The sequence below is a fragment of the Lacerta agilis genome, chromosome 2, assembly GCF_009819535.1.
Source record: "Lacerta agilis isolate rLacAgi1 chromosome 2, rLacAgi1.pri, whole genome shotgun sequence".
NCBI lineage: Eukaryota > Metazoa > Chordata > Lepidosauria > Squamata > Lacertidae > Lacerta > Lacerta agilis.
In genome coordinates this window covers 101,636,102-101,662,111 of record NC_046313.1, presented here as the reverse complement: position 1 = coordinate 101,662,111, position 26,010 = coordinate 101,636,102, and the positions used below count along the sequence as shown (strand labels likewise).

At 46.6% G+C, this 26,010-nt stretch overlaps 2 protein-coding genes across 2 annotated transcripts in view; both read left to right on the top strand.

The window, feature by feature from the left end:
• IL17RE (interleukin 17 receptor E) overlaps positions 1 to 6,854 on the top strand; it is a 30,841-nt gene extending 23,987 nt beyond the window's left edge. The window contains exons 14-16 of the mRNA XM_033141406.1: positions 881 to 932; positions 2,451 to 2,561; positions 5,259 to 6,854. Of these exons, the coding sequence (XP_032997297.1) occupies positions 881 to 932; positions 2,451 to 2,561; positions 5,259 to 5,962 (867 nt within the window). The 3' untranslated portion in view covers positions 5,963 to 6,854. The remainder of the gene's footprint in view (positions 1 to 880; positions 933 to 2,450; positions 2,562 to 5,258) is intronic.
• An 8,753-nt stretch (positions 6,855 to 15,607) lies between these two features.
• IL17RC (interleukin 17 receptor C) overlaps positions 15,608 to 26,010 on the top strand; it is a 34,704-nt gene continuing 24,301 nt past the window's right edge. Inside the window, exons 1-5 of the mRNA XM_033141405.1 lie at positions 15,608 to 16,249; positions 20,779 to 20,800; positions 21,618 to 21,773; positions 22,458 to 22,541; positions 23,169 to 23,281. Coding sequence (XP_032997296.1) covers positions 16,109 to 16,249; positions 20,779 to 20,800; positions 21,618 to 21,773; positions 22,458 to 22,541; positions 23,169 to 23,281 — 516 coding nt within the window. The 5' untranslated portion in view covers positions 15,608 to 16,108. The remainder of the gene's footprint in view (positions 16,250 to 20,778; positions 20,801 to 21,617; positions 21,774 to 22,457; positions 22,542 to 23,168; positions 23,282 to 26,010) is intronic.

Genomic DNA, 26,010 nt, shown 5'->3' with positions numbered 1-26,010 from the left:
TGTATCCACTGCTAGTCCTGCCCAGAGGAGTCACCTTGGAGTTAATAGACATAGTCAAAACAAAATAAAAAATAAAAAAATTCCTTCCAGTAGCACCTTAGAGACCAACTAAGTTTGTTCTTGGTATGAGCTTTCGTGTGCATGCACACTTCTTCAGATACACTGAAACAGAAGTCACCAGATCCTGCATGCACACAAAAGCTCATACCAAGAACAAACTTAGTTGGTCTCTAAGGTGCTACTGGAAAGAATTTTTTATTTTGTTTTGACTATGGCAGACCAACACGGCTACCCACCTGTAACTGTTAATAGATATAGTTAGCTTAAGTTAATTAATTCCAGTGGGTCTACTTTGAGTCTTCTTCTTCTTTGGTGATCATTTGTAGCCGAGTAAGATTGTCTTCCATAAACACGGTTTTAACAGCGAGTCTGTAAGTGACTGTGGGGGCCAATTCTGGATCCATTCTGGAAACGGTAGGTTTCCAGGCGGGAGTTGATCACGGTGAGGGTTTGCCAAGCGCACCTTCCTCTTAGCACGTTTCTCCCTTTCATCCTGAGTTCGAGCGTCTTCAAGGCCCATGACACCTTAGGTAAAGGCTGATCTCCAATTGGAGCGCTCGCCGGCCAGTGTTTCCCAGTTGTCGGTGTTTATGTTACCTTTTCTTTTTTTATAGATTTGCCTTGAGAGAGTCTTTAAACCTCTTTTGTTGACTTTGAGTAGAACCTTGCTCAGTAGAGAACAGTTTCAGCAGTAGGTAGGGCTCGATCCCGGAGGCCGGCACCACTGGCCAACCATTGCAAAACGTGTGAGCTACTGCGGTCTTGTGTCACTAAAACCAGTTTCAAGTGTTCTGCCTTCTCTCTTCTTCTGGTTTGTCAGGTCTGGCGTTCAGATGTGCGCTTCGCTGGCAAACAGCTTCTGTGCCCAGATGGTAAGTTGCCATCCCGTATTAGTTTGGGAGTGGGAGGGATTTAAAGAACAGCACCTTGCCCCATTGTGGGGAGTGGCTGCGTGTGTCATTCCTTGCGAGACGGTGCCTTGTTGTTTTTCTGAGGGAGCAGTGCTGGGTCCCAGCCATGGGCGTAGCCATGATTTTTGTTAGGAGGGGCAGAACCTCAGTTAGCTGTGTATATTTTATTGATTTAGGGGGGCAGCAGCAGCTGCCCTTCCCTGCCCGCCCCCCACCACCCTTGGCTATGCCCATGGCCCCAGCTAAATGTGGAATAGTGAAAAGTCTTCTTGGAAAGAGTAATGAGTCAGAACTAGATGTTCTAGATCTTGTAGTATACGGAGACGGGTTGTAGTGCATGAATCACTTGTTCTTTTGTGCAGGCAGGGATGGGGAACCTGTTTTGTCAGCCAGCGAATGGGAAAAAATATCAGTACCCTCTGGGAGAACATAGAATCATAGAGTTGGAAGGGACAGCAAGGGTCATCCTACCCAACCCCCTGTGATGCAGGAATTTCAAATGAAGCATCCAAGACAGATGACCATCCAACTTCTGCTTAAAATCCTCCCATGAAGGAGAGTCCTCAGTGAAGACTCTACATTGAAGGACAGAGTCCTCAAGGCGTGTTGCTGCAATGCTAAGGCTCCCTAGTAGGGTTAGTCATAAGAGGATTAGTAGCACATATACATACCATGGAGAGAAAGGATGGCATCAAATCTTTATATTTTAGGATGGGCAAGTGGGCCCTGCAACAAAAGGTTGCAGTAGGGAGTGCTCCCATTCAGGTTGATACTGTTATTATTTATGGCACTCTAAGCAAAAGGACAAAAAAAAAAAGCTTGGTTGAAAAGGGAAAAAAGGGGTTGCCTGGTGCCTACATGTAGTCAGTGATGATGTCAGGCGGTGCCTCCCTAGGGAGAGCATTCCTTAAGTGAGGAGCCACCACTGAAAAGGCCTGTTCTCACATTGCCACCCTCCACACCTGTCTTGGAGAGGGCACAACATGAAGAAGGACCTCCGATGATGAATGCAGGGTCTGGCTTGGTTCATGCTGGGTTCCTGTCAGTCCTGCTATCTTCCATAATACTCCATTCCACCCCCCCCCCACCCTCCAAGAGGCATTCAACATTTTGTGGCCACTGAGCACGTTCAGTCTTCATTGGTCTGTTTTGGTTCTCCTTGACACACACACACACACACACACACACACACACACACACGGCCCTTAGATTTATTTATTTATTTTAAAGTGCTCCCGCATACCTCGAGGTTCCCCCAGAGCCTGGCGATACCTCCCACTGTTGTGCATGAATGGATGGTGCAAATTTTGGCTCCATGAAGATCCACACTCAGAGAATGAGTTTGCTAGGAGCGTTTCGGATGGAAAGGGAAACAACGTACATTAGATCCCTGAGCAGATGGAAAGGTAGTGCAGGATTGTTTTGTTTTTTCGTTGGTTTTTTTACACCTGCTTTCTCACCTCCTTTCCCCCCTGCTAGTGACTCACAGGCACTGGGGGCTGCTGGCCTTTGGAGTGAGTCTAGGACTAGTGTTGCTGCTGGTCGCAGTCGTTCTGCTAATTCGCTGTGTTCTGCGCAGGCTTCATAGAGGTAAGAAGCATCGGAGGGATAAGAAGAACTATTACTGTGTGTTTGTGAAAAGGCGGGAAATGCCTTCGAAATAATAATAATAATAATAATAATAATAATAATAATAATAATAATAGTTTATTTATACCCCCACCCATCTGGCTGGGTTTCCCCAGCCACTGTTGGGTGGCTCCCAAAAGAATACAGTGGTACCTTGGTTTGCAACCACTTTGGATTACAACCGTTTTGGATTACAACCACGTCAAACCCGGAAGTGCGTGTCCCTTTTTGGGGGGGGATTACAACCAATTTGGGGGGGGAGGCCCCATTGGCGAAAGCGTGCCTTGGGTTACAACCTGTTTTGGTTTACAACTGGACCTCCGGAACGGATTATGGTTGTAAACCAAGGTACCACTGTAATAAAACACGATAAAACATCAATCCTTAAAAACTTCCCTAAACCATGCTGCCTTCAGATGTCTTCTAAAAGTCAGATAGTTGTTTATTTCCTTGACATCTGATGGGAGGGCATTCCACAGGGCGGGTGCCACTGAAGCGATGGCCCTCTTGCCTGGTTCCGTGTAACCTCACTTCTTGTAGTGAGGGAACCGCCAGAAGGCCCTCAGAGCTGGACCTCACTGTCCAGGCTGAGCGATGGGGGTGGAGACGCTCCTTCAGGTATACTGGGCCGAGGCCATTTAGGGTTTTAAAGGTCAGCACCAACACTTTGAATTGTGCCCAGAAACGTACTGGGAGCCAATGTAGGTCTTTCAGGACCGGTGTTATATGGTCTCGGCGGCCACTCCCGAAAGGCAACACACTCTAGTAATTCAGTCCCGTGTGGTGAGACAGTGTCAGAGCAGTAGCATCCTCTGTATTTCATCACATAGGGCAGAGGTTCCCTGCAAATATTTTTGTGGGACTGCAGCTCCCATCCGTACTGACCATTGGCCATGCTTGCTGGGGTTGATGGGAGTTGTAGTCCAAAAACTTCTCAAAGACTCCCTCTGAGATAGGGGCAAATTTAGGAATTGCCCTAAATTACAGCCATTCTTATTGTTTAACACCATAAGTATACATAATGTTTCATAAAGCAACATAAGAAAAACTTCAATGTTTTTTTCAGAAAAGATGGGCTGAGAATGACAAAAACAATTCTTACCACGTGGTGGCATTTGTGTGTAAAAATGTTAGTCCATCTACTCTTATGCAGGTCTGTTTTTCCTTGCCTGAAAGAATATGGCAGGACAAAGTTACTGATTCATTAATTCATTTCAATTATGAAACTATTTCTGTAGTGCCTTTCACTCCACAGAGTGCCAAAACAGTTTACAACCAAGAAGCAATGACAGTATAAAAAGAAGTCTGAAAAAATACCCATAAAAACATATGAGTAAAATATTAACATCAGTTACAGTAATTGGGGTGCTAAAAACTGGCATTAATGGCCAAGGAATGCCTGGGCAAATAGGTATGTTTTCAAAGCATGCCAGAAGCACCCAACATTGGTGCTTGCCCAATCTCCATGGGGAGGTGCCACCACAGAGAAGGCTCTTTTCTGTACCAACATAAAGCAAACGTCTGCAGGCCATGCAGTTAAAAGCCTCTATTAATGGCTCATTCTTCTCAGCATCCAGCTTTTATTTTCATTTCTGCTCTAGTAGCTTATCATTACCAGAGCCTCCATTTGCTCTCCATTGAAGTATGATTTCATGGTGCAACCAGGAGCGGACTGCATTCTGATCAGGACACTTGTCTCAGCTAAAGCAGGATGATGGAAATAGAATAAACACCAGACATTGTCATTCCCATGATCTGCTGGGAAGGGCTATTTCATAGTCGCTGGCGGTTCGTACTGCTACACCCAGCCTCAATTGGCGATCCGTTGTAGCTCGTGGTTGGCAAGCCCCCATTTAGGAGGAACCTAAGAACTTTATTATTTATGTTTTAACGTAATTTTAATCTCTGGTTGTGGCACCTGCCCTAAGGAACACCCTCCCACCAGATGTGAAGGAAATAAACGACCTGACTTTTAGAAGATATCTGAAGGCAGCCCTGTTTAGGGTAGTTTTTAATGTTTGATGTTTTATTCTATTTTTAATATTTTGTTGGAAGCGGCCCAGAGTGGCTGGAGAAACCCAGCCGGATGGGCGGGGTACAAACAATAAATTATTATTATTATTATTATTATTATTATTATTATTATTATTATTATTGGATTCATGCCACACCCTTCCTCCCCAAGGAGCCCGTAGTGGCAAAGAGATGAGACAACTTTACAGATAAAGTAAAAGCATTCTAAAGCAGTCAAAAACATTTGAAAACAAGTGCGACTCAACTAAAAAGCCGTTAACAGAATCACAGAATTGGAAGGGATCCCGAGGGTCATCTAGTCCAACCCCATTTGGCGTGCAGGAATCAAAACTAAAGCAATCCATGACAGGTGGCCACCCAGCCTCTGCTTAAAATATTCTAAAATCAATTAAAACCCTATTTCTATTCAATGATCTTGAAGGTTGGCCAGGAACAGTATCCTCTCAGCCACCACAGGAACGCTTTCAAATTCCTCCTGAAAAATTAATGATGACTGAGAGAGGTTGCACCTCACTAGGGAGGGCATTTCACAGCTGGGGAGCCACCACTCGAAAGTCCCTGTCAAGGAGCAGCGCCTTCTTATGACAAGCATTCCTGATTCCGCTTTCTCCCTTCTCTCCCCAGACGTACCGGGCAAGAGCCATTCCCGCCCCATCCTGCTGATCTATTCCCCTGACTCGGAGGAGCACAAGCAGTTGGTGTGCGCTTTTGCGGCGCTGCTGCGCTCGGCCCTGGGCTGCCCCGTGCTCTTGGACCTCTGGGAGCTGGGCCACGTGGGGCGGCTGGGCATCTTGCCCTGGGTGTATGCCCAGCGAGAGCAAGTCAGCCGGGAGCAGGGCCAGGTCCTGCTGCTGTGGAGCGTCGGCAGCGCCCGCGCCTACGGGCTGTGGCAAGGGAAGGCCGCCAGGTGCGGCGGCGCGAAGGCACCGGAGCCCCACGACCTGTTTGGGGCAGCCATGGCCTGCTTGAAAGGCGAACTGCAGGGGGGGACTGGGGCCGTGCGAGGAAAGGGCGACTGGGTCATCGCCTACTTCAGCAAACTGTGCGGCCGGCGCAATATCCCCCGGGCCTTGCACTTCCTTCCTCGATACCGCCTGCCTCAGGAACTGCCAGGCCTGGTCAGGGTGCTTCAGGGCCCTTCCAGCTCAGCTCCAAGATGGCTCCGCGCCAGCGCTAAGGCCCTGGTGTGCCGCCTGCTCAAGGCCGAGAGGAAGAAAGCTCCGCAGAGCCAGAGGCATCAGCCTTGGAGGTCGGCCACGGAGAAGTTTGCGAGCTCCCTGGTCCCTTTCGCTCCTCATCCCAAACTGCGCAGGCCGAGCTGCGCTTGAGCAGCTACACTTGAGGAGAGACACGCATCCCGGTGGAGAACGTGTGGGGTTGTGAAATGGGGCTCTCCCCCGTTACAGGACCTAGGAAGCCAGGCGTTTGCAGCCTGCTAGGTCTGCGGATGTGAAAAAGGAAGGTCCAAATTCGTTGTCCTAAGCTAAAGGAGAGGCTGCTCTGCTTGATAAGGAAGCCCAATGCTACAAAAAAAGAGCAGCCAAACTTGGCCGAGTTGGAGGCTTCTCCACCGGCTAGGCCTCGTCTCGCACAGCGGTTATGGAAACGGTTGCCATGGAAATGATAGTGCGGTGCAAGTTAATGCCAGCCATGGCACAGGAAAGGTCAGGAGGCCGCGCTGTGTGGCATTGGCGCCAGAAGAGGGGCTGTGCAATATTGGAGTCGTGTCTTGCCATGAGTAATTTATGTGATGCTGCAATACCCCCAAGAGAAGTGCTCTGGAGGACAGTCATATCGACCCTACTGCAACTGAATTGGCTAACAGGAAACCTTAAACTGCTCACCGGCAGGTCATTTCAAGGCTGTAGCTGCAGAACTAACCTGCCCCCCCTCCACTCTCTGCATTTTCTGCTTTCATTTTAAAAGCGGGTTTCTCTAGCAATTTAACTTGTGAATATATGAGGGGAATTATGGAGGCAGCATTCTGCCCAACGGTAAGCTATTAAGGAATATACGATTAAATAACTACAAATCTATCAAGCTACCTGTTCTGGTCACCAACCTGCCTCTCGTCCGAATAAATACAAAGCAAGCATGTCACTAAGGATTACGTTGAGGGAACACTTTTTTGTTTTGTCGTGTGTTTGTCGAATGTGTTGGGGGGTATCTTTTATATGAATCCTTATGTTCTTTCCCCCCCTGTTTGGAATACGATAATAAAAATTACTTTAAAAACGCGCATGCATCTTTGATATATAGATCACTTCTGTGCTTGGGGTGTACATACAATACCATTCAACGTTGAAAAGGCAGATTGAGACCTGTGTTTGTTGCAATGCACACATAACTTGCTTATGTGTTACAGAACTTATTAAGCTTGCAGACGTGTCACCGAGGTATCACAAACAAGTCTTCACAATGAACATTAAATTACAGCTTTTGATGGTGATACCAGCCACGGCCAGGGGGTGGGGCAGGGTGTGTTAGCACCTGTTTTCAATTGATAGTAAAACGTACCACATGCTTGCTTTCTGAATTATTGCATAGCTGTCAAGTCTCCTGTATTGGCCGGGATTCCCCCGTTTTTACACGTGTTTCCCGCTCCTCTCCCGGATGCCTCAAAAACCCGTATATTCCCGGGTTGTGTGGAGGTGGAGTAGGGCCGGGAATGCCCGGGGGGAGGAGAGACAAGCCGTCGGCGCTTCCCTCGGCTGCAAGTGGAGCAGGAGAGCCAGGAGAGTGAGCGAGAAGCCGCTAGGGGGAGCGCTCTGTCGGCAGCCCGGCCAAGCGCTCTCTCTCTCTCTCCTCCCTGGCTGGCTGCTGCGCCGAAACCGGCAGCGCTTTCAGGGGCCGGGCGCGCCTCTCGCTTGGCGGGCGGGCGGGCTGGCCTGCTTCGCCCTCCTCTGCTCGCCAGAGGGACTGCTTGCTTGCCTGCCTGCCTGCCCGTGGTGGCCGCCACAAGCCCACAAGGGCGCAACGGGGCGGGTGGGCGGGCGGCACGTGGAGCATTCTGCTGAGACAGCCGGGCGAGGGAGCGGCGAGCAGACGGGACGGGCGCAGCGCCGACGCTGGAGCACCAGCCCGCCACACAAAAGCGACGGCCGAGGCGCATTCTAGCTGCTCCGCCCACTTTTGCTTCTGGCTCCGCCCACCACTGCCATGTGACTGTCAGGTGAGGCTGCTGATCCCTTATTTTCAGATCCGAAAGTTGACAGCTATGTTATTGGCATCTCCTCTAAGCCCTTGTAGGTGTAGATTGCAGATGTAAACAGAAGACACAATAAGTTACATGGTTTCTATGTGACACACACTTAGCGGTGCTGCCCGTAGCTCAAAAGACCTTTGTTTGCTGCTGGTGACTGAGGGTGTGGTGGCACCAGGCGCCAGTCTGTCCTGATTGCTTCTCTTGATTTTTGCCAAACAGAAGCGTACAGGTGGGAAAGAATAACCTTTTAAACCAAACTCTCTCCCCCCTAGTACAGAGGTTGGGAAATGGGGGCCCTCCAGATGTTTGCTGAACTACAACTCCCATCAGCCTCGGGCAGAATGGGATGATGGGAGTTGTAATCCAATGGCCCCTGGAGAGCCAGAAGTTTTCCATCCCTCCTGTAGTATACCGGTAACTGACGCCCTTGGGCGCAGGGTGTCAGTGGGCCCCTTGATTTCTTCCTCAGGCCACACTTACCCCTCCTTCTTGGCTTCACTCTTTCGAAGTACAGTGGTACCTTGGTTTACAACCATAATCTGTTCCGGAGGTCCGGTTGTAAACCAAAACAGGTTGTAACCCAAGGTGTGCTTTCGCCAATGGGGCCTCCCCCCCAAAATGTGTTGTAATAATAATTTTTAAAGGGTTGTAATAAAAAAAGGGACACGCACTTCCAGGTTTGACGTGGTTGTGATCCAAAACGGTTGTAATCCAAAACGGTTGCAAATCAAGGTACCACTGTAAAACAGATCTCAAGTCATCTTGCCAAAAAGAAAACAATGTGAAATGCCGAACTTTCAAAATGATGCCTTCCATAGTTCCAGTTACAGGTGAGTAGCCGTGTTGGTCTGCCATAGTCAAAACAAAATCAAACTCAGTTGGTCTCTAAGGTGCTACTGGAAAGAATTTTTGATTTTGTTTTTTTCAAAATGATGCTTGTCATTTCCTCGTTATTCAGTAGATACTCCACTCCCATGCATCTAAAAATAACCCTTGTGTCTCTCTGCTGTTCTGTCATTTTACACTTCCTTCTTTGGAGATGACATTTTTGTACAGGCAAAGTATGAAAATAAAAGTTTGTTTCTTTGTTTAGGAGTATTTATACTCCTATCCTGGTGAACTACGCAGTGGTCTTTGGGTGAAAGGCAGCATAAAAAAATTAATTAAGCAATAAATAAATTATACCCTGCCTACTGACCAAAGTTCTCAAGGCAGTTTAGAATATAGTAAATACACATCTTGCACGCATTTAACTTGTGTGCATTCAGCTTTATGTGTGTTAAAAAAGAGTGAAAATAACATTCCTACCCACGATAGATAGATAGATAGATAGATAGATAGATAGATAGATACCGGTATGTGATTTTGGCTTTAGGCGCGATCCCTGGCACATAACCCCCGCATAAATTATGGGTGTGAAAAAAGGAAAAGGTAAAGGACCCCTGGACGGTTAAGTCCAGTCAAAGGCGACTATGGAGTGCAGCGCTCATCTTGCTTTTCAGGCTGAGGGAGCCGGCATTTGTCCACAGACAGCTTTTCAGGTCATGTGGCCAGCATGACTAAACCACTTATGGCGTAGTGGAACACTGTGATGGAAGCCAGAGCGCACGGAAACGCCGTTTACCTTCCCGTAACAGCAGTACCTATTTATCTCCTTGCACTGGCATGCTTTCAAACTGCTAGGTTGGCAGGAGCTGGGACAGAGCAACAGGAGCTCACCCTGTCGCGCGGATTTGAACCGCCAACCCTCTGATCGGCAAGCCCAAGAGACTCACTGGTTTAGACCACAGCGCCACCCGCATCCCTTGTATTACGGGTGTACTGTACATATAAAACACAGTAAAGTAGATACAGAAGTTGCCACAGCAGGACAAAGGTATATATGAGAGCCCCCTCCCCTTGTTCTCCAATGTTCCAACAAATGCCATTCTGTGGCTGAATCTCCTGGATGTTAGTCCTCCCTGGGTGGCTGCTGTTGGTGTCTCCCACAGCCCTGGTGGCAGATATTTGAAAAAACAACATCCATAACATAAAAAGACCTATCTACTGCCACATCCTGTTCCCAAATGATCTAATGGGAAACTTGCACGCAGGCACCAAGTGCAACTGTGCTCCTTGCCTGGTGATTCCCACTGGTGATAAACAAGACGCATTTTGCTTCCAATGGTGGAGCATAACCATTCTGGCTAGTAGCCTCTGAAAGCCTTATTTCTTTAACAAAACAGGATCCTATATCACTTCAAACAACAAATGCATATATATAAAATGTACACACATATGAGCCGGATACTGCACAGGTTCTTAAGAGACTGCAGTTTTATATCTAGAATTATTCATGCTCCACCTGCCTACTATGTAAATGAAGGCATACGCAAAACCAATTTGTTTCTCCACGAAGGAAGATACATAAAAGTGTGATCCTAACCACGTCTTCTCACAAGCAAGTCATGTTGAATTCAGTGGCACTGATCCCAGGTAAATGGGATGAAGATTTCAGCCTAAACAAGGGTGGGGGGGGGGAGGGAGGGGAAGAATGTTGCAAAGCAAGCCTTGCATTATAGCTATTTCTGTAAAGTATAATATAATATAATATAATATAATATAATATAATATAATATAATATAATATAATATAATATACCAGTGCTGCATAAATGCCTCCTTAGCACGAAGAACATTGTAGATGAAAGAAAATATAGTATGTATTGGGATGTGTGATCTTGCCCCCCCAACCCCAATGTTTTCAAACACGAAATGCTCAGGTCGTAAATATAAACAAATACATGCTAGGCTACATCAAAGTTACATTGCAGAATATAAATTAAAATAAAATTATAAATAAAAATAAAAAATAAAAAAATTGTCCAGTAGCACCTAATAATAATAATAATAATAATAATAATAATAATAATAATAATTTGTTATTTATACCCCACCCATCTGGCTGGGTCTCCCCGGCCACTCTGAGCAGCCTCCAACAAACATTAAAATACAAAGTCACAAATTAAAAACTTCCCTAAACAGGGCTGCTTTCAGGTATTTCCTAAATTATCTCTCTGATGGGAGGGCGTTCCACAGGGCGGGCACCACTACCGAGAAGGCCCACTGCCTGGTTCCCTGTAGCTTTGACCCTTGGCGTTGGATCTCAGTGCTGAACGATGGGGGTGGAGACGCTCCTTCAGGTATACAGGACCAAGGCCGTTTAGGGCTTTAAAGGTCAACACCAACACTTTGAATTGTGCTCGGAAACGTACTGGGAGCCAATGCAGGTCTCTCAGGACCGGTATTATGTGGTCCCGGCAGCCACTCACAGTCACCAGTCTAGCTGCCGCATTCTGGATTAATTGCAGTTTCCGGGTCACCTTCAAAGGTAGCCCCACGTAGAGCGCATTGCAGTAGTCCAAGCGGGAGATAACCAGAGCATGCACCACTCTGGCGAGACAGTCCGCGGGCAGGTAGGGTCTCAGCCTGCATACCAGATGGAGCTGGTAGACAGCCGCCCTGGACACAGAATTAACCTGCGCTTCCATGGACAGCTGTGAGTCCAAAATGACTCCCGGGCTGCGCACCTGGTCCTTCAGGGGCACAGTTACCCCATTCAGGACCAGGGAGTTCCCCACACCTGCCCACCTCCTGTCCCCCCAAAACAGTACTTCTGTCTTGTCAGGAGATCTTAGAGACCAACTGTAAGTTTGTTCTGAGTATAAGCTTTTGTGTGCATACCCAGCTACTGGACTATTTATTTGTTTGTTTATTTATTTATTTATTTCGTCTACGTCAGGCCAACATGGCTATCTGCCTGATTGCATAATATAGTTATTGAGGGGTAAGTCATTGCAACCTCCAGTGGCATGTTCTCAGAGACTGCCTGCTTCTAGGCAGCAGTAGCCACAACAAGCCGATTGGGTCTATTAACAGCATAAAGGTAAAGGGACCCCTGACCATTAGGTCCAGTTGCGGACGACTCTGGGGTTGCGTGCTCATCTCGCTCTGTAGGCCAAGGGAGCCGGCGTTTGTCTGCAGACAGCTTCCAGATCATGTGTCCAGCATGACCAAGCCGCTTCTGGTGAACCAGAGCAGTGCACGGAAACGCTGTTTACCTTCCTGCCGGAGTGGTACCTATTTATCTACTTGCACTTTGACACGCTTTCGAACTGCTAGGTTGGCAAGAGCATAGAGCATAGAGTCCCCTAAAACACAGGGTCCAGGCTGTCACACTGATTGGCGAACCCTTTAAAAATCTACTGGTGAGGTTGTGTTGGAGCCAGTATGGGGCCCATTTGAACTCCTGGACCCTCAGCCAGTGCCCCACCTGGCCCACTGCTGGAGCCAGTTGGAAACTGGTTTTAAATTAAGCTCCTTAATAAGTGTGTCTTAATCAATAGTCTGATGTGGATGAAGCCCAGAGCAGATGGCTCATAGGGCCACCATACCGGCCGACTCTTTCTTCCTCTTCCAGCATGTTGTGGTCACATCCAATGTTTGGATTTATTTTGTCAATTTATTGCTGCTGTTTAATTAGGGTGAATAGCATGCCACATGATAAGAACAGCTTCATTGGTTGAAAAACTGACGGATGTTTATCTTGAACCTCCTAGTGACCTTGTGCGATAAATCGTAACGAATCCAGTTTTACGAATGATTAACCAGGACTGAAATAATCAGGCTAGCCACTGCCACACTGCCGAGTGACTCTATAGACTGCCAATATGAAGCCATATGTCTTGCAATCAAATCCACTATCCACTGTACTAAACTAGTTCTTAGAGCCATTGGGATCAACGGGTCTGGACAGAGCAATACTGTTATGTGTTGAAGTTCTCACCCTAGGCCACTAGGGGTGTGTGTATATAGTTCATTCTGCTGCAGTTCTCACTCAGGTCTGCACATGCAAATGAGGGATTGAAAGTGATGTTCAGGGATTGGGTAACTACAGAAAGTTGTTACTGTTGCTTGTAGCTGAGTTCTATATAAGCAGGCTGCTGAGCCCTTCAGTTCAGTTCTGTTCCAGCCTGAGAAAAAACAGAGCTGCTTGGAGAATCACTGTGTCGTCTGCTATGTCCACCCACTATTTAATAAATACAAACTACAGGACTCTGCGAGGGGGCATGGCTGCCGAAGATCTACAAGTGCAAAACACACTGCATCCAAGCTCTGTCTGATGGCAGATGGGTGGGCAGAAACCCCCAAAGCACCTACACTTGGGAACTCCCTGCCTGTTGATATCAGGCAGGTGCCATCGCTGTATTCCTTTTGGGGCCTGCCTAGAACATTTTCAGTTAGGCAAGGCACAAAGATGTGACATGCGTTTTTTTTGTTTTTTAGCTGGTTTTTTTAAGTCTTTTATACTATTCCAAACACCTTTTTTATATACCATATACAGTAATTGTAGTGTTTTGTGATATATTATTGTAAACCACTTAGAGGCTGTTGGCTTTTTCAGAAATCAAGTTTTGCTAAATACATACGTGAATACTGGAGTACTGGGACTTTTCGCAATGTTGTGACTATCAAAATGCCAGCTTGTACTCCCCTGCCCCCAGTTAATCCAGGTTTTTCATTATCATGGAAAACCCATTAACAAAAGCAACCCATTATGCACTCCTGGTCACCACTGGTATGAAAGCTTATTAGCGCATTTATTTGGGCTAGGGTTTCAGGAAGCCCTGTTTAGGGAAGCTTTTAATGTTTAATAGACTATTGCATTTTAGTATTCTGTTGGAAGCCACCCAGAGTGGCTGGGGAAACCCAGCCAGATGGGCAGGGTATAAATAATAAAATTATTATTATTATTATTATTATTATTATTATTATTATTATTAGTCTGGGAATTCCCGGACATGTACTCTTTTGGGGGTCCTACATGCCCACCCAAGGGGAATTTTACATTTTAAAGCAAATGTCCTGGATTTGGGTTTTTTATTATTTTATTTTATTTTAGTGCGCGGGAAGCTCTGATTCAAGCTCTGGCTCTGGCGTGGATGACTCTGGCTCTGCGGTGGCAGAGGGGCTATTGGGTGATTGCCTTTCTTATAGGAATTCTAAGGTCTTAAAAATAGAATAAATGTTGGTAATTGCACAAGGTAAATACACATCCATAAGTACATAAACCACATGTCTATAATAGTACAAGAGAGCAATCCCAAAGCCACCTAAAGATTCTAGGATGGACGGAGTATAAATAATAAATTATTATTGTTGACAATTATTATTACTACTACTACTACTACTACTACTACTACTATTTCATCTGCCTCGTTAACCCCCCCTTGCCTGAGAAGAACAGGTAGGCAGATAGTAGCAATCAGGGGAAGTTCCTTAAGGGATTCCTCTCCTATATCTATGAACCTCCTTTTATTAATTGTCATTGTTTGCCCAGATGCTCTGCATTGAGAGATCTCTGACGGGCATCCTGATTGTCTTATCAGGTTATTATTATTATTATTATTATTATTATTATTATTATTATTATTATTATTATTATTTATACCCCGCCCCTGGGGGCGGGGCGGGTTGGGGAGGGGGAGCCCGGTATGCCGGTGGGCGCACGGGGCGCCCCTGGGGGGCCCGGCGCCCTGGTGCGCTGCGCCACCAGCCCCTATGGATAAGACCAGAGTTTTCCTTCTCCTAGATGGGCTACCTTCTCAGGTTGACGAGCCCCATCTTTCCTGGTATTGATGTCAGGCTGACTGGGCGGTAATTGTTTGGGTCCTGTCTTTCCCCCTTTTTGAAAATAGGGACAACATTTGCCCTCCTTCAGTCTGCTGGCACTTCGCCTTTCTCCAGGAATTCTCAAAGATTCAAAGACCTCTGTCAGTTCTTTTAATACTCTTGGGTGTAGTTCATCTGGCCCTGGAGACTTGAGTACATCTAAATTAGCCAAGTATTCCTGTACTACCTCCTTACTTATTCTGGGCTGTGTTTCCTCTGCTGAATCATCTGCTCCATATTCTTCAGGTCGGGCATTGTTTTCTTTCTTGGAGAAGACTGAGGCAAAGAAGGCATTGAGGAGTTCTGCCCTTTCTCTGTCCCCTGTTCGCATTTCACCATCTTCTCCTCTAAGTGACCCCACTGTTTCCTTGTTCTTCCTTTTGCTACGGACGTACCCATAAAAGCCCTTTTTGTTGCTTTTAACCTCTCTAGCAAGCCTGAGTTCATTCTGTTCTTTAGCTTTTCTGACTTTGTCTCTACACGTACTGGCTATTTGTTTGAATTCCTCTCTGGTGGTTTCCCCCTTTTCCCATTTTTTGTACATATCCCTTTTAAATCTTAACTCAATTAAAAGTTCTTTAGATAGCCACACTGGCTTCTTTAGGCACCTTCCATGTTTCCGTCTCACTGGTATTGCCTGAAGTTGTGCTTTTAATATCTCCCTTTTAACAAGCTCCCAACCATCATAAACTCCCTTCCCTTTTAGTATTTCTGTCCATGGGATTTCACCCAGCATTTCCCTAAGTTTTCTGAAGTTGGCTTTCTTAAAGTCTAGAATTTGAGTCTTAGTATGCTTGGTTGCTCCTTTCCGCTGTATGAGCGCCGCAACCCCAGAGTCGTCTGTGACTGGATCTAACAGTCAGGGGTCCCTTTACCTTTAAGGTGCTACTGGACAATTTTTTAATTTATTTTGTCTGCTTGTAAAAATTAAGTTAGACCCAACAAGTTCCTTTGTCAGCTTTGATGGAAAACCTCTGCTAAAAATAAATAAATAAACAAATCAGGTTTGCTGTGTTGCCATTCAGGAAATCTGACAGCTCTGAACTTGGCTGTGAATGCTTCTTCCCGCATTTAATCCTTATACCCTTTGGGGCTTCTCTTAAACTAGGTTGCTGGCGCTATGCCCAGGCTATCCTGTCCTTCGCCCTCACTTCCAGTTTCTGCAACGCCCTCTCCACCTTTACTCCCCTTTGACGCAATTTCTCTGGTACTGTAGTAGCAAAAAGGGAGTGATATTGACTAAGCTGAGCCCTGTCAAACGAGTTGCCGTGAGGATTGTGGAGAGCTGGTTCCTTGGATCCTCAAGTTTTCTTTCGGATAGGAAACCTTTCCCGATCTTTCAGCTTGGATCTTTTGCACTGGCCTACTAGGGCCTGCCTGCCAGCACCTGCACCAGCTCCTTAGACATAAAACGCTGGAAAGAAACCAACTCCCAGGAGGTGGAAACAAGGAAATATATACATCAAGCTGCGTGCCAGCTGTGCTATTCAGGCACGATCTAATTTGTCCTGTGCAAAGGCAGATTCTGCGATGAAAGGAGCAGCGTCTCCATCCCCACAATGACTTGTGGGGTAGAGCCAGTGCTTGGCTCACGACGTATGGCGGAGATGTGGTTTTGGGTCCTGCCACTCATCCTATTGTGCCTGCCTTCTGCCTGCCTTCAGCCTGCAAATATTCTGGAGTCTGTCCACTGCTCTGAGGTAGGTACTAACCTTCTGAGAAATTGCGGTCGGGGAGGGAGGGTAAGTGAATGGAGTATCCAGAAGAAGGGCACAGCTGGCTGGCTGGCTGGCATCATTGACAGGGCCATGCCACACACCACACCATGTGCTTGGAAGTTCAGCTTATCATGGTTGTTCAAATGGGGGAATTGGTTTCATTTGTGGCATAGGCTGCATTCCCAGAGAAGGCATGCGTGTCCAGACCTCTTCAAAGAAAGGGTTTTGAGGAAGACTACAGTCACAGGGAATTTACTTCCAATTCTCTCATACCGCTCAACTGTCCTGATCTAAGCGGGGGGCGCCCTGGAATTCTAGAAGCCATTCCCTGCTTCGGATTGGATCCTGGAACATCCCATATTTTTTTTGGGGGGGGGGTCCAGCGCTCTGGCTTTTGGCTCTCATGCGCTGGCACAAATCAGCTTGTTCCCTCGAAAGCAAAAAAAAGAGAGTCCCAATTTTGGAGCTTTTTCCACCTCAGGTCCCAAGCCAAACTGCAACGCTTCCCTCCGCCACCACCCTCTATAGTTCTCTCAGCTGTAACAAAATCCCACGACCTTTTTAAATGGGGGGGGGATTATTTAAAAAACATGCCTGATGTCACATTTAAGCTAGGGCTGTGTGTACACACCATACATTTAAAGCACACACCCCAAGAATCCTGGGAACTGTAGTTTGTTAAGAACGCCTGGAATTGTGAGCAGTCAAACTACAACTCCCAGGATTATGTGTATGCAGTCCCTGTTAATATTGAGCTCTTTGCGCCCCTGCCCTGTTATGGCACTGCTTTTGACTCTTTCAGCCCTGAGGCTTCCCCTCCCCTGCCCATCATAGCCTCTCTGCCTAATTTTGGCGACTGCCGTGTGGAAGGGGAGGAACGATGTGGTTGCTAGGAGAGACTGAGGAGGAACTACCTGCTCTACCTGGTACTGTGACAAGGCCTCTTAGATTGCTGTTTACTCAGCAATTGCCACAGCCCGGCGGCTGAGGTGTCCTCAAGCTTGTGGCCATGGAGACAGCTATGGCAGGGACAAAAGATTTCGGCGCCTGTGTACCGAGGCTATGGCGCTGCAGTGCTTCCCGCTCCTTTCTTGGCCCTGCTTTTGTGTCCTTTAACAGCAAGCCTGGCATCGCAAAAACTAAGCAGGCCGCTCTTTTGCTGCCACCTGTTCACCTGCCATGAAAAGCGTCACCTGCTCTGGAAACTGCAGTTGTCAAGGCTCAGGAAACAAGGCCGCAAGCCTTTGTGCCAAGTCAAGTCGCCAGGACATTGCAAAAGGTGAAAAGTCCACCACACAGATACTGCCACTTAGTAGTAGTACTGCTACTCTCCCTGAGTGAGAGACAGGGGGAAAGTGTTTGCAACCACTTTGGGTAGTTTCCGACTGAGGTGGTTCAACCTGCCTTTTTTTTGTCTGTGTTCTGCCACTGTGAGTCGAGCGGGGTTAATTGCATGTTCTTTTGTAATTCAAAAAAATCTTTAGTAAAAAAATTATTTCAAAACCAGGGGGTTAACGTGTCAAGGACAGTGGGAGGAGAAGAATGGGGCTGCCATCCCTGTGATGGCATATCCTGTTGTAGCATGGGGATAGTGATTCAGCAAGTGATTTCAGCTCTCTGACATAGCAGGCAGGAGACAGCTTCTTCACATAACACTCTTTATTCAGGCAAACAAGACTGGGGAACTGAGGAGAGGGAAGCTACATTTATAGGAACAGAAGGCTGGCTAGAAAAGATACATTTTGGAGGGAACAATCTCAAGCAATCACAAAGCTGCCTTTTGGTGGGAACCAATAAGACTGAGGATCCAAATGCAGCAACTTGAATGAACCAACAGTAGCTGTTCCTTCTGGAACAGGAAGGCAGTTGCTTTCCCCTAATGTGAATACAGACAATAGTAATACAGATATGATAACCCTTGAATCAATACACAACATATCCCTCAACTGTCCTTATAAAAACGAGACATCCTATTTTGGGGGACCTCACATGAGAGCACAGAGCCAAAACATGTGAGAGATTGTGGCCCGGAAGATGTGCGACCCAGTTTTTGGCCAGGACGTGTTGGGGGATATGTGATTGGGGGGGGGAGAGAGCAAAGGTCTACTGAGGTAATGAATAGGGCTAGTTGCATCAAAGCCCTCGCCCCTTCTGCTTTGCCCCACTGTACCTCAGAATCCGGGGGTGCCAGTCAGCCAACCTGGTCTGATGGTGTTTCTCCTAAATTCCTTCTGGAACAGCTCAAGGAGGTGAGGGTTGAGGGCACTGAACCTCAGTGGTTCTGCTCCAAACTCCAGAGCCATTTCCAGAAAGTAGTGTAATAAACAAAAAAATCTGGCCCTTTTCCCCTTATGGGTATAGAAGAGCCCTTGTAGAGGCCTCCATCGGTAGGAGAATATAACAGGCCAACCAGAGAAGAATGAGAAGCAAAGTCTTTATTGAACTGTTGCAACAGGGTCCTTCCTCTCACGCAGGAGAACAAAGAAGGAACCCAGAACAAAGGCATGGCCGCCCTTTTATAGACATTTGAAATTTCTCCTGCCGGAGTTCAAGACCACCCCCAGAAACAGCATATATACGTCACAGAAGAGGGGTGTATCCCAGAACCACCTTCCCCAATACATCATACCTACATCACAAAAAGGCGGTCTCTGCAACAAATTTCAACAGAAATCTGATAAGTTTGTTTTTCTCCTGCCTGCCAATTTATATGATAATGTCTTATCTGATTGCCTTTCCTGGGTAGTCAGGCCATTCCTTTGAGATGGTGATTACTTAATTTCTGAGACAATGGGAAGGTTCCCTCACCCCCTTCCTCCTTGCAGAGAAACATTTGGTAAACATTTGGTCAGTTTTGAGAGTCAAAATGGTGTCAGGAGTCAAAATGGTGTCAGGACTGTCTGCCTCAAACATGTGGCCTTCTTTGCTTGGCACACTTATGAACATTTATATTATTGATATTCTTGCAACAGTAGCTATGGGGTTGGTACTGTTCAACACTATGACAGTTTTCCTATGGTGTTGTGCAGAATCCCACCTTGTACCATACACTGTTTAATATTCTATATGAAGCTACTGGGAGCAGTCTTCGAGAGTGTCACAATATTTGGGTGACACCCAGCTTTATCTTTGTGTTCCATCTGAATTAGGAGACACGGCTGATATGACAGATATTTGGAAATAGCGATGGTCTGGATGTGAGCCAACAAATTGAAACCGAGGTGTTAATGTGTCCCCAAGTTCTTGGCCCAATAGTTGGGGAATAGCTTGTTCTGGACAGCGTTGCACTCTCCTGGAAAGAGCAGGTTGATAGCTTGGGAGGAGCACTCCTGGATCCAACATTGTCACTTGAGGCCCAGCTGGTCTCAGCGGTTAGGAGAGCCTGTTTTCAGCTCCAGCTGTTTTGCCAGCAATTACAGTGGTGCCTCGCTAGACGAAAATAATTCATTCTGCGAGTGTCTTCGCATAGCGAATTTTTCGTCTAGCGAAGCACCAAGGCAGAATAGCGGTTTTCGCGATGAAAATTTTTTTTTTCCGTCTTGCGAGGCAGCCCCATTGACTTTTTCGTCTTGCGGGGCAGCCTTCCGCTAGCGAATGCCTTTCATCTAGCGAGTTTTTCGTCTAGCGAGGCATTCGTCTAGCGGGGCACCACTGTACCTGTTTTGGACAGAGATGACTTGAACACAGTACTCCAAGCTCTCTGGTAACTTCCAGATTGGGAACTTCGACTGGTCCAAAATTCAGCAGCCAGATGACAGGCTGGGCTTGCCTTTGGAACTCATTTAGCCCTTCTTCCAAAATCCAAGGTGTTTGTGCTAGCGTTTAAAGTCATAAATTACTTAGACACCCCCCCAAACAGGTTGCTGCCCCCATGAAACACACAATCTAACTTTTGATAGTGGCAATGGCAACAGAGGAAGGAGGAGGAAGGAGTAAAACCCTCACCTGAGTGAGTGGGGGGGGGGACTATTTAAATAACTGTATGTAGAAATAGAGTTCCCAGGGGTACGCTCCATTGTCTCTCCAGACAGACAGATGCCAACAGCAATATAGAAAGCATATTATTATTATTATTATTATTATTATTATTATTATTATTACTACTACTACTACTACTACTACTACTACACACCCTTCACCAGCAGGTCCCAGGGCAGCAACACAAAATGCAGCATTAGAAAACAGTCCAAAACAGATTACAGCAGCAGGAATAGGGTGGGCCCTGAATATACACATCTCAGGTGTCAACGGCCAGGGTAAAGAGCTGTGTCTTCAGCATTCCCTGAAAGCTGTCTAGTGAAGCTATGGGGAGGGAATTTCATAACTTAGGGGCTGCCACAGACAATGCCCTCTCCCTGGCCACTACTACCCAAATGTTTGCAGGAGGTGAAACTACCAAGATTGCCCCCTTTGCTGATCTTAACACCAGGAAGGGTCTGTAAGGAAGGAGGTGGTCTCTCAGATTACTCAATTTACTAGCTCTTGAAACTCCCTTTTGTTTCCTTCTATAGGGTCTTGGCTGCCAGCTATTGGGTAAGTGTTCGTACCCAAAAAAATTAAGAATTCTCATCCCTGTTCTTTATCTTGATAAATCTATGGGCTTATCAACACCTACTTTTTTTGCCCAGACACAGATCCACATGTGAAGGCTCTGTGTTGGAGCAATTTTTTACTCTTTAGTGCTAAATCGCTCAGTGAACTCAGGTTTTCTTCAGATTGCTGTATGCTCCGATTGTGCTTTAAAGAGCGGGTTTTCACGGGGTAATCTCCAGCGCAAAAAAAAGAAGAAGTGTGCTCAGACATGTAACTTTAAAGCACAGATAATCTTGCCTGGAAAGAGTGGAGGAAAAGTAAGCATGACTAAGTCCAAGTATGAAGGCTGCGGTTGACTTGACTTGTCCTGAAGCCCGATGTGTGGGATTATTTTGCTACAGGGTTTGTTTGTTTAAAAGCATTCTTGTCATCATTTGGCCGCAATTCACATCTTATTGGCCACATGGACGACCCAAAACGTGCCAAATATTTCTACTGCAGTGTTCCTGGGAAAGAGGGGAGAGTTTCGGGTGGGGATGGACATCGCCCAAGAAAACCAACTTTAGACTGCCTTAGTCTTGTGGCCCCTGGATTCAACACAAGCTTCTTCTCATCCACAAATGCTTCGGACTATGTTCTAGGGATGGAAGGATCTGTGAATTTTGGTTCAGGGCTCTTTTGACAGTAGTGAGTGTTCCTTCGAAATGTTTGGGGGGGGGTGCTAATACACATTCTGCTGGATGGGGCCCTTCTTTCACAGGGTAATTCTTTCTTTCTTTCTTTCTTTTCTTTCTTTCTTTCTTTCGCCCACTTTCAGAGGGTGGACTGTGTCTCCCTGGAGATGCCCTGCCAGCCCCAGGGGAAGACCCAGTCCTGGTGCTGACCCAGATGGAGACGAGGAACGGACTTCGGTGTCAGCAGCAGCGAGACTGCATCACCTGTGTGCAGGTGATCCTACGCCTTGGCCTGCGGGGTGAGAAAGACGGCTCAGGGCTCTGTGCCTGAACGTTGACCCTGACCTGCTGCTGTTGCTGCAATCGGCCTTGTACCTTGGCTTTCAGTCTTAGCTGGACCATGCCCCCTCTGCCACTTCAGGGCAAGCTGGCAGGGCGTGATTCTCATGTTGGGTTTGAGAGGTCCTGAGTTCAGTTCCTAGACATGCCCCACGAGGGACCAAAACATACAGAGGGAGAGAGACCAGAATTCAACAGCAGGACAAGTCCCAGGCTCTGTCATAAGAAGAGCTTGCTGGATCAGGCCCAAGGCCCATCTAGTCCAGCATCCTGTTCTCAGGATGCCTGCTTGGAAATCAGCAAGCAGGATTCAAACACGAGAGCTCTCTCCCCTCCTGTGGCTTCCAGCAACTGGTATTGCTGCCTCCATCTGTGGATGTGGCTAGAGCCCAGCCATTGTGGCTAGGAGCCATTGGCAGCCCTTTCCTCCGTGAATTTGTCCAGTCCTCTCATTAAAAATAAAAAAAAAGGTTTTCAATTAAATATTTTCTTGTGTTACAAAACAGACAAATAAGTGGAGAAAGGTACAATTGGTGGACAATTGCTGTACGGTGCTGTGCTGAGCTTTATTATTATTATTATTATTATTATTATTATTATTATTATTATTATTTGGGGTACACAGTCATTTTATTCCCTTGTAGAGCCACCTGCTTTGGGTTCAAAACAAGGCGAGGGAGCTGACAGGACCAGCCCAGAGCCCAGAAGACATCATGGCAACACTGAAAGTAAGCCAGAAAGGAGACTTTGTCTACAGCAGTCCCTATTATTATTTTATTTTATTTTATTTTGAAATATTGTGCAGTTATACAGAAGTCAAAGAGGAGGAACAAGAAAGTTGGTATCAATATTAACAATAGCAATTGCTGCACAGACAATAACCACCTTGGATAGCTCAGCTGGCTAGAGTGTGGTGCTGATAATGCCAAGGTTGCAGGTTCGATCCCCGTAAACAGTGCTCCCCCCTAAAAAAAATGTTTAGGGGTACTCACCTTTTCCTACTCATATTGAAATACTGACCCTCAATGAGACCAAGCTTAGAGTCACAAAATGTTTAGGGGTATGTGTACCCTTGCGCCTCCCAGAAAAAAAGCTTCATGTAAGGGATGGCTGTATATTTCTGTGTTGCAGGGGGGTTGGACTAGATGATCCTCAGGGTCCCTTCCAGCTCTGTGAGTCTACGAGCCTAATTAATTCTCGATGGCATGTCACATGAATGTGAGGAATGACTCAAACAAACAGCCTCATGAAGTATATTGATGGCTGTACCAGTCCTCCAGTTCGAGAATCCATATCTGCATTTATTTCCATTCCTCTTCGGACACCCTGCACTTCCTCCCTTCCTCTGTTCCCAGGATACCTGCAGGCGCACGTGCTGCTCTCAGCTACGACATACGCTTCCTCCCCCTGCGCTGTGATGAAGGTTTTGGTCCCCTGGGGTGGTGACCGGCACAACAGAAGCGATTTGGTAAGTGATTTTGGCCCACTGAATGTCCATTGCTGAAATCCAAAATTTGTAAGCATGGAGAACAAGTGGGCGGATCCACGACGTATATTTCAAAGCAATCAAAATCTTGGGAACTGTAGTTTGTTAAGGGTGTTGGGAGTTGTAGCTCTGTGAGGGCAAAACTACCATTACCAGTATTTTTTGGGGGGGGGGGGAATCATGCCCCTTAAAATGTGTGTTGGATGTGCTTTAAATGTATGGTCTACACTGGAGTTTACTGTGTATGTGAATGGGCCTCTTTTTTGAGGCGCTGTCTGTCTAACGGAGCCTTCAATCAGTGCCCATTTCATTTGTTTTTAAGCAGTGAATTCAGATTTCCTGTATCCTGGGATAATCTGAAAATTAAAATTAACCCTACTCCAAACTGCTGTTAATTGGTTATTGGATCCATCGCTGCTGTTCTTTTCCTTGGGGGCATGTCTGAACGTTCTCTTCTCCCACTCAGCTTTGCATGCTCTCAGCATTCATTGTCGCTTCTCATTTGTTTTCTGGTACCCATACTTCTAAGGGACACGGGTGGTGCTGTGGGTTAAACCACAGAGCCTAGGGCTTGCTGATCAGAAGGTTGGCGGTTCGAATCCCCACGACGGGGTGAGCTCCCGTTGCTCAGTCCCTGCTCCTGCCAACCTAGCAGTTCGAAAGCACGTCAAAGTGCAAGTAGATACTGTAAATAGGTACCGCTCTGGCGGGAAGGTAAACCGTGTTTCCGTGCGCTGCTCTGGTTCGCCAGAAGCGGCTTAGTCATGCTGGCCACATGACCCGGAAGCTGTACGCCGGCTCCCTCGGCTAGTAAAGCAAAACGAGCGCCGCAACCCCAGAGTCGTCCGCGGCTGGACCTAATGGTCAGGGGTCCCTTTACCGTTACCCATACTTCTGGCATGTGGTGAAAACATAAACACCGTTTTGGTAACTTTATTCTTGTACCCTCTGGTTTGCGCACGCGAAGAATTTCATACAACTGAGTTTCAGCAAGTGTCTGGGAAGGTGACTTAAAAATAAATAAATCACAGGACTGTGGAGTTGGAAGGGACTCTCACAGTCATCTAGTCCAGGGGTCCCCAAACTAAGACACCGGGGCCGGATGTGGCCCAATCGCCTTCTAAATCCGGCCCGCGGACAGTCCAGGAATCAGCGTGTTTTTACATGAGTAGAATGTGTCCTTTTATTTAAAATGCATTCCTGGATTACTGTATTTGTGGGGCATAGGAATTTGTTCATTTTTTTTTTCATGTCTTGCCCCCCACAAGGTCTGAGGGACAGTGCACCGGCCCCCTGCTGAAAAAGTTTGCTGACCCCTGATCTAGTTGAACCCCCTGCAATGCAGGGATCCTTGCTAAACAATCATACTCACCCGTCTTCACTTTTTTAAGCCTCAAATGTGTGCAACGAAGATCAACAAAGCAAGCAAACGGCATGAGATGTAGACTCAAGCCGATCTATAATCAGATATCTGCTTCAGTGCTTATCTGAAGGAGGAAATTTTAAAAAAAGATTCATGCGCATAACTAAATAGGTACCTGCACATACTCACTGGGTGGGAGGGGGGCGGTCAGTGAAAACAGAAGAGTCTTTTATTTTTTAAAAAAGAAAAAAAAATGTGCAGGTAAACAGTAAACATTTGTACTGCCACGGGTCAGCGAGTAGAATTTACTAGTTAAAAAGAGACACAGGGTTAAAACACCTACTTGTATGGACAAGGAACAATGGATTGGGTCAAATCCAAATATGCACATGCGGAAACTACTGAGATTGGTTTCAGACCGCAGGAATCTGGATTAGCAGTGAGGTAGTGCTCCATTATTAACCAGCCCATAAAGAAACTGGTATTTGTCTAGTCAGTGAAATAGATGAGGAGGAGGGAGGGATGGAGGGAGGAATGCAGGCTCTGTTTTGCTCCCTGGCAATTAACTCGCAGAGCTGGTTTTGGCTGCAGACAGGCACAGAACCCTAATCTACCACTAAATCAGTCTGACCACAAGTTCAGTTCCTCCCCTTTGCCCTACCCATACGCAGAGCTGGGTATTCCATAAACTGTATAAATGGAAATCCTTGCTCCCCAGACCCCCCCCCTCCCCTCTTTCATAATAGATTCTGCCTTATCATTACATTTTCATCCCTTCTTTCCTTCAAGGAGGCATATGTAGTTCTCTTCTTTTTATCCTAATACGAACCCCGGGAGAAATTGTGGAGAGAGAATAACAGATCCAAGGTCAGCCCGTGAGCTTCACGGTGCAGTGGGAATTTGAACGTGGATCTCCTTGGCCTTGGTTTGGAAACCCTAACCATTATTCCACACTGACTCCATCTGCTAGTTTTCAGTAGCTGTGCAGAGCACTGGAGCCAACTCATGCATGGGAAACCTGCTGCGAATCATCCTCACACACCATGCAGTTAAAGAACATGACTGCCCCCAGAGAACCCTGGGAAATATAGTTTGCTAAGGGTGCAGGGAATTATAGTTCTGTGGAGGGCAAACTGTTGTTCCCATGTTTCTTTTTTTCCAGGAGGGGGGATGCTCTTTCAATGTGGAGTTGCCCACACTCCAAGAAGCATCTTATCTTCGAGGGCTAGACACTTGCCTTTTGAAAAAGGAAAACTGGGTTCCTTGACAATGCTAAATTCTGCAGAGTGTGGTTTCAAAAATTGCAAAATGTATTAAGCCCCACTTATATACAAACGCATTTTGGAGG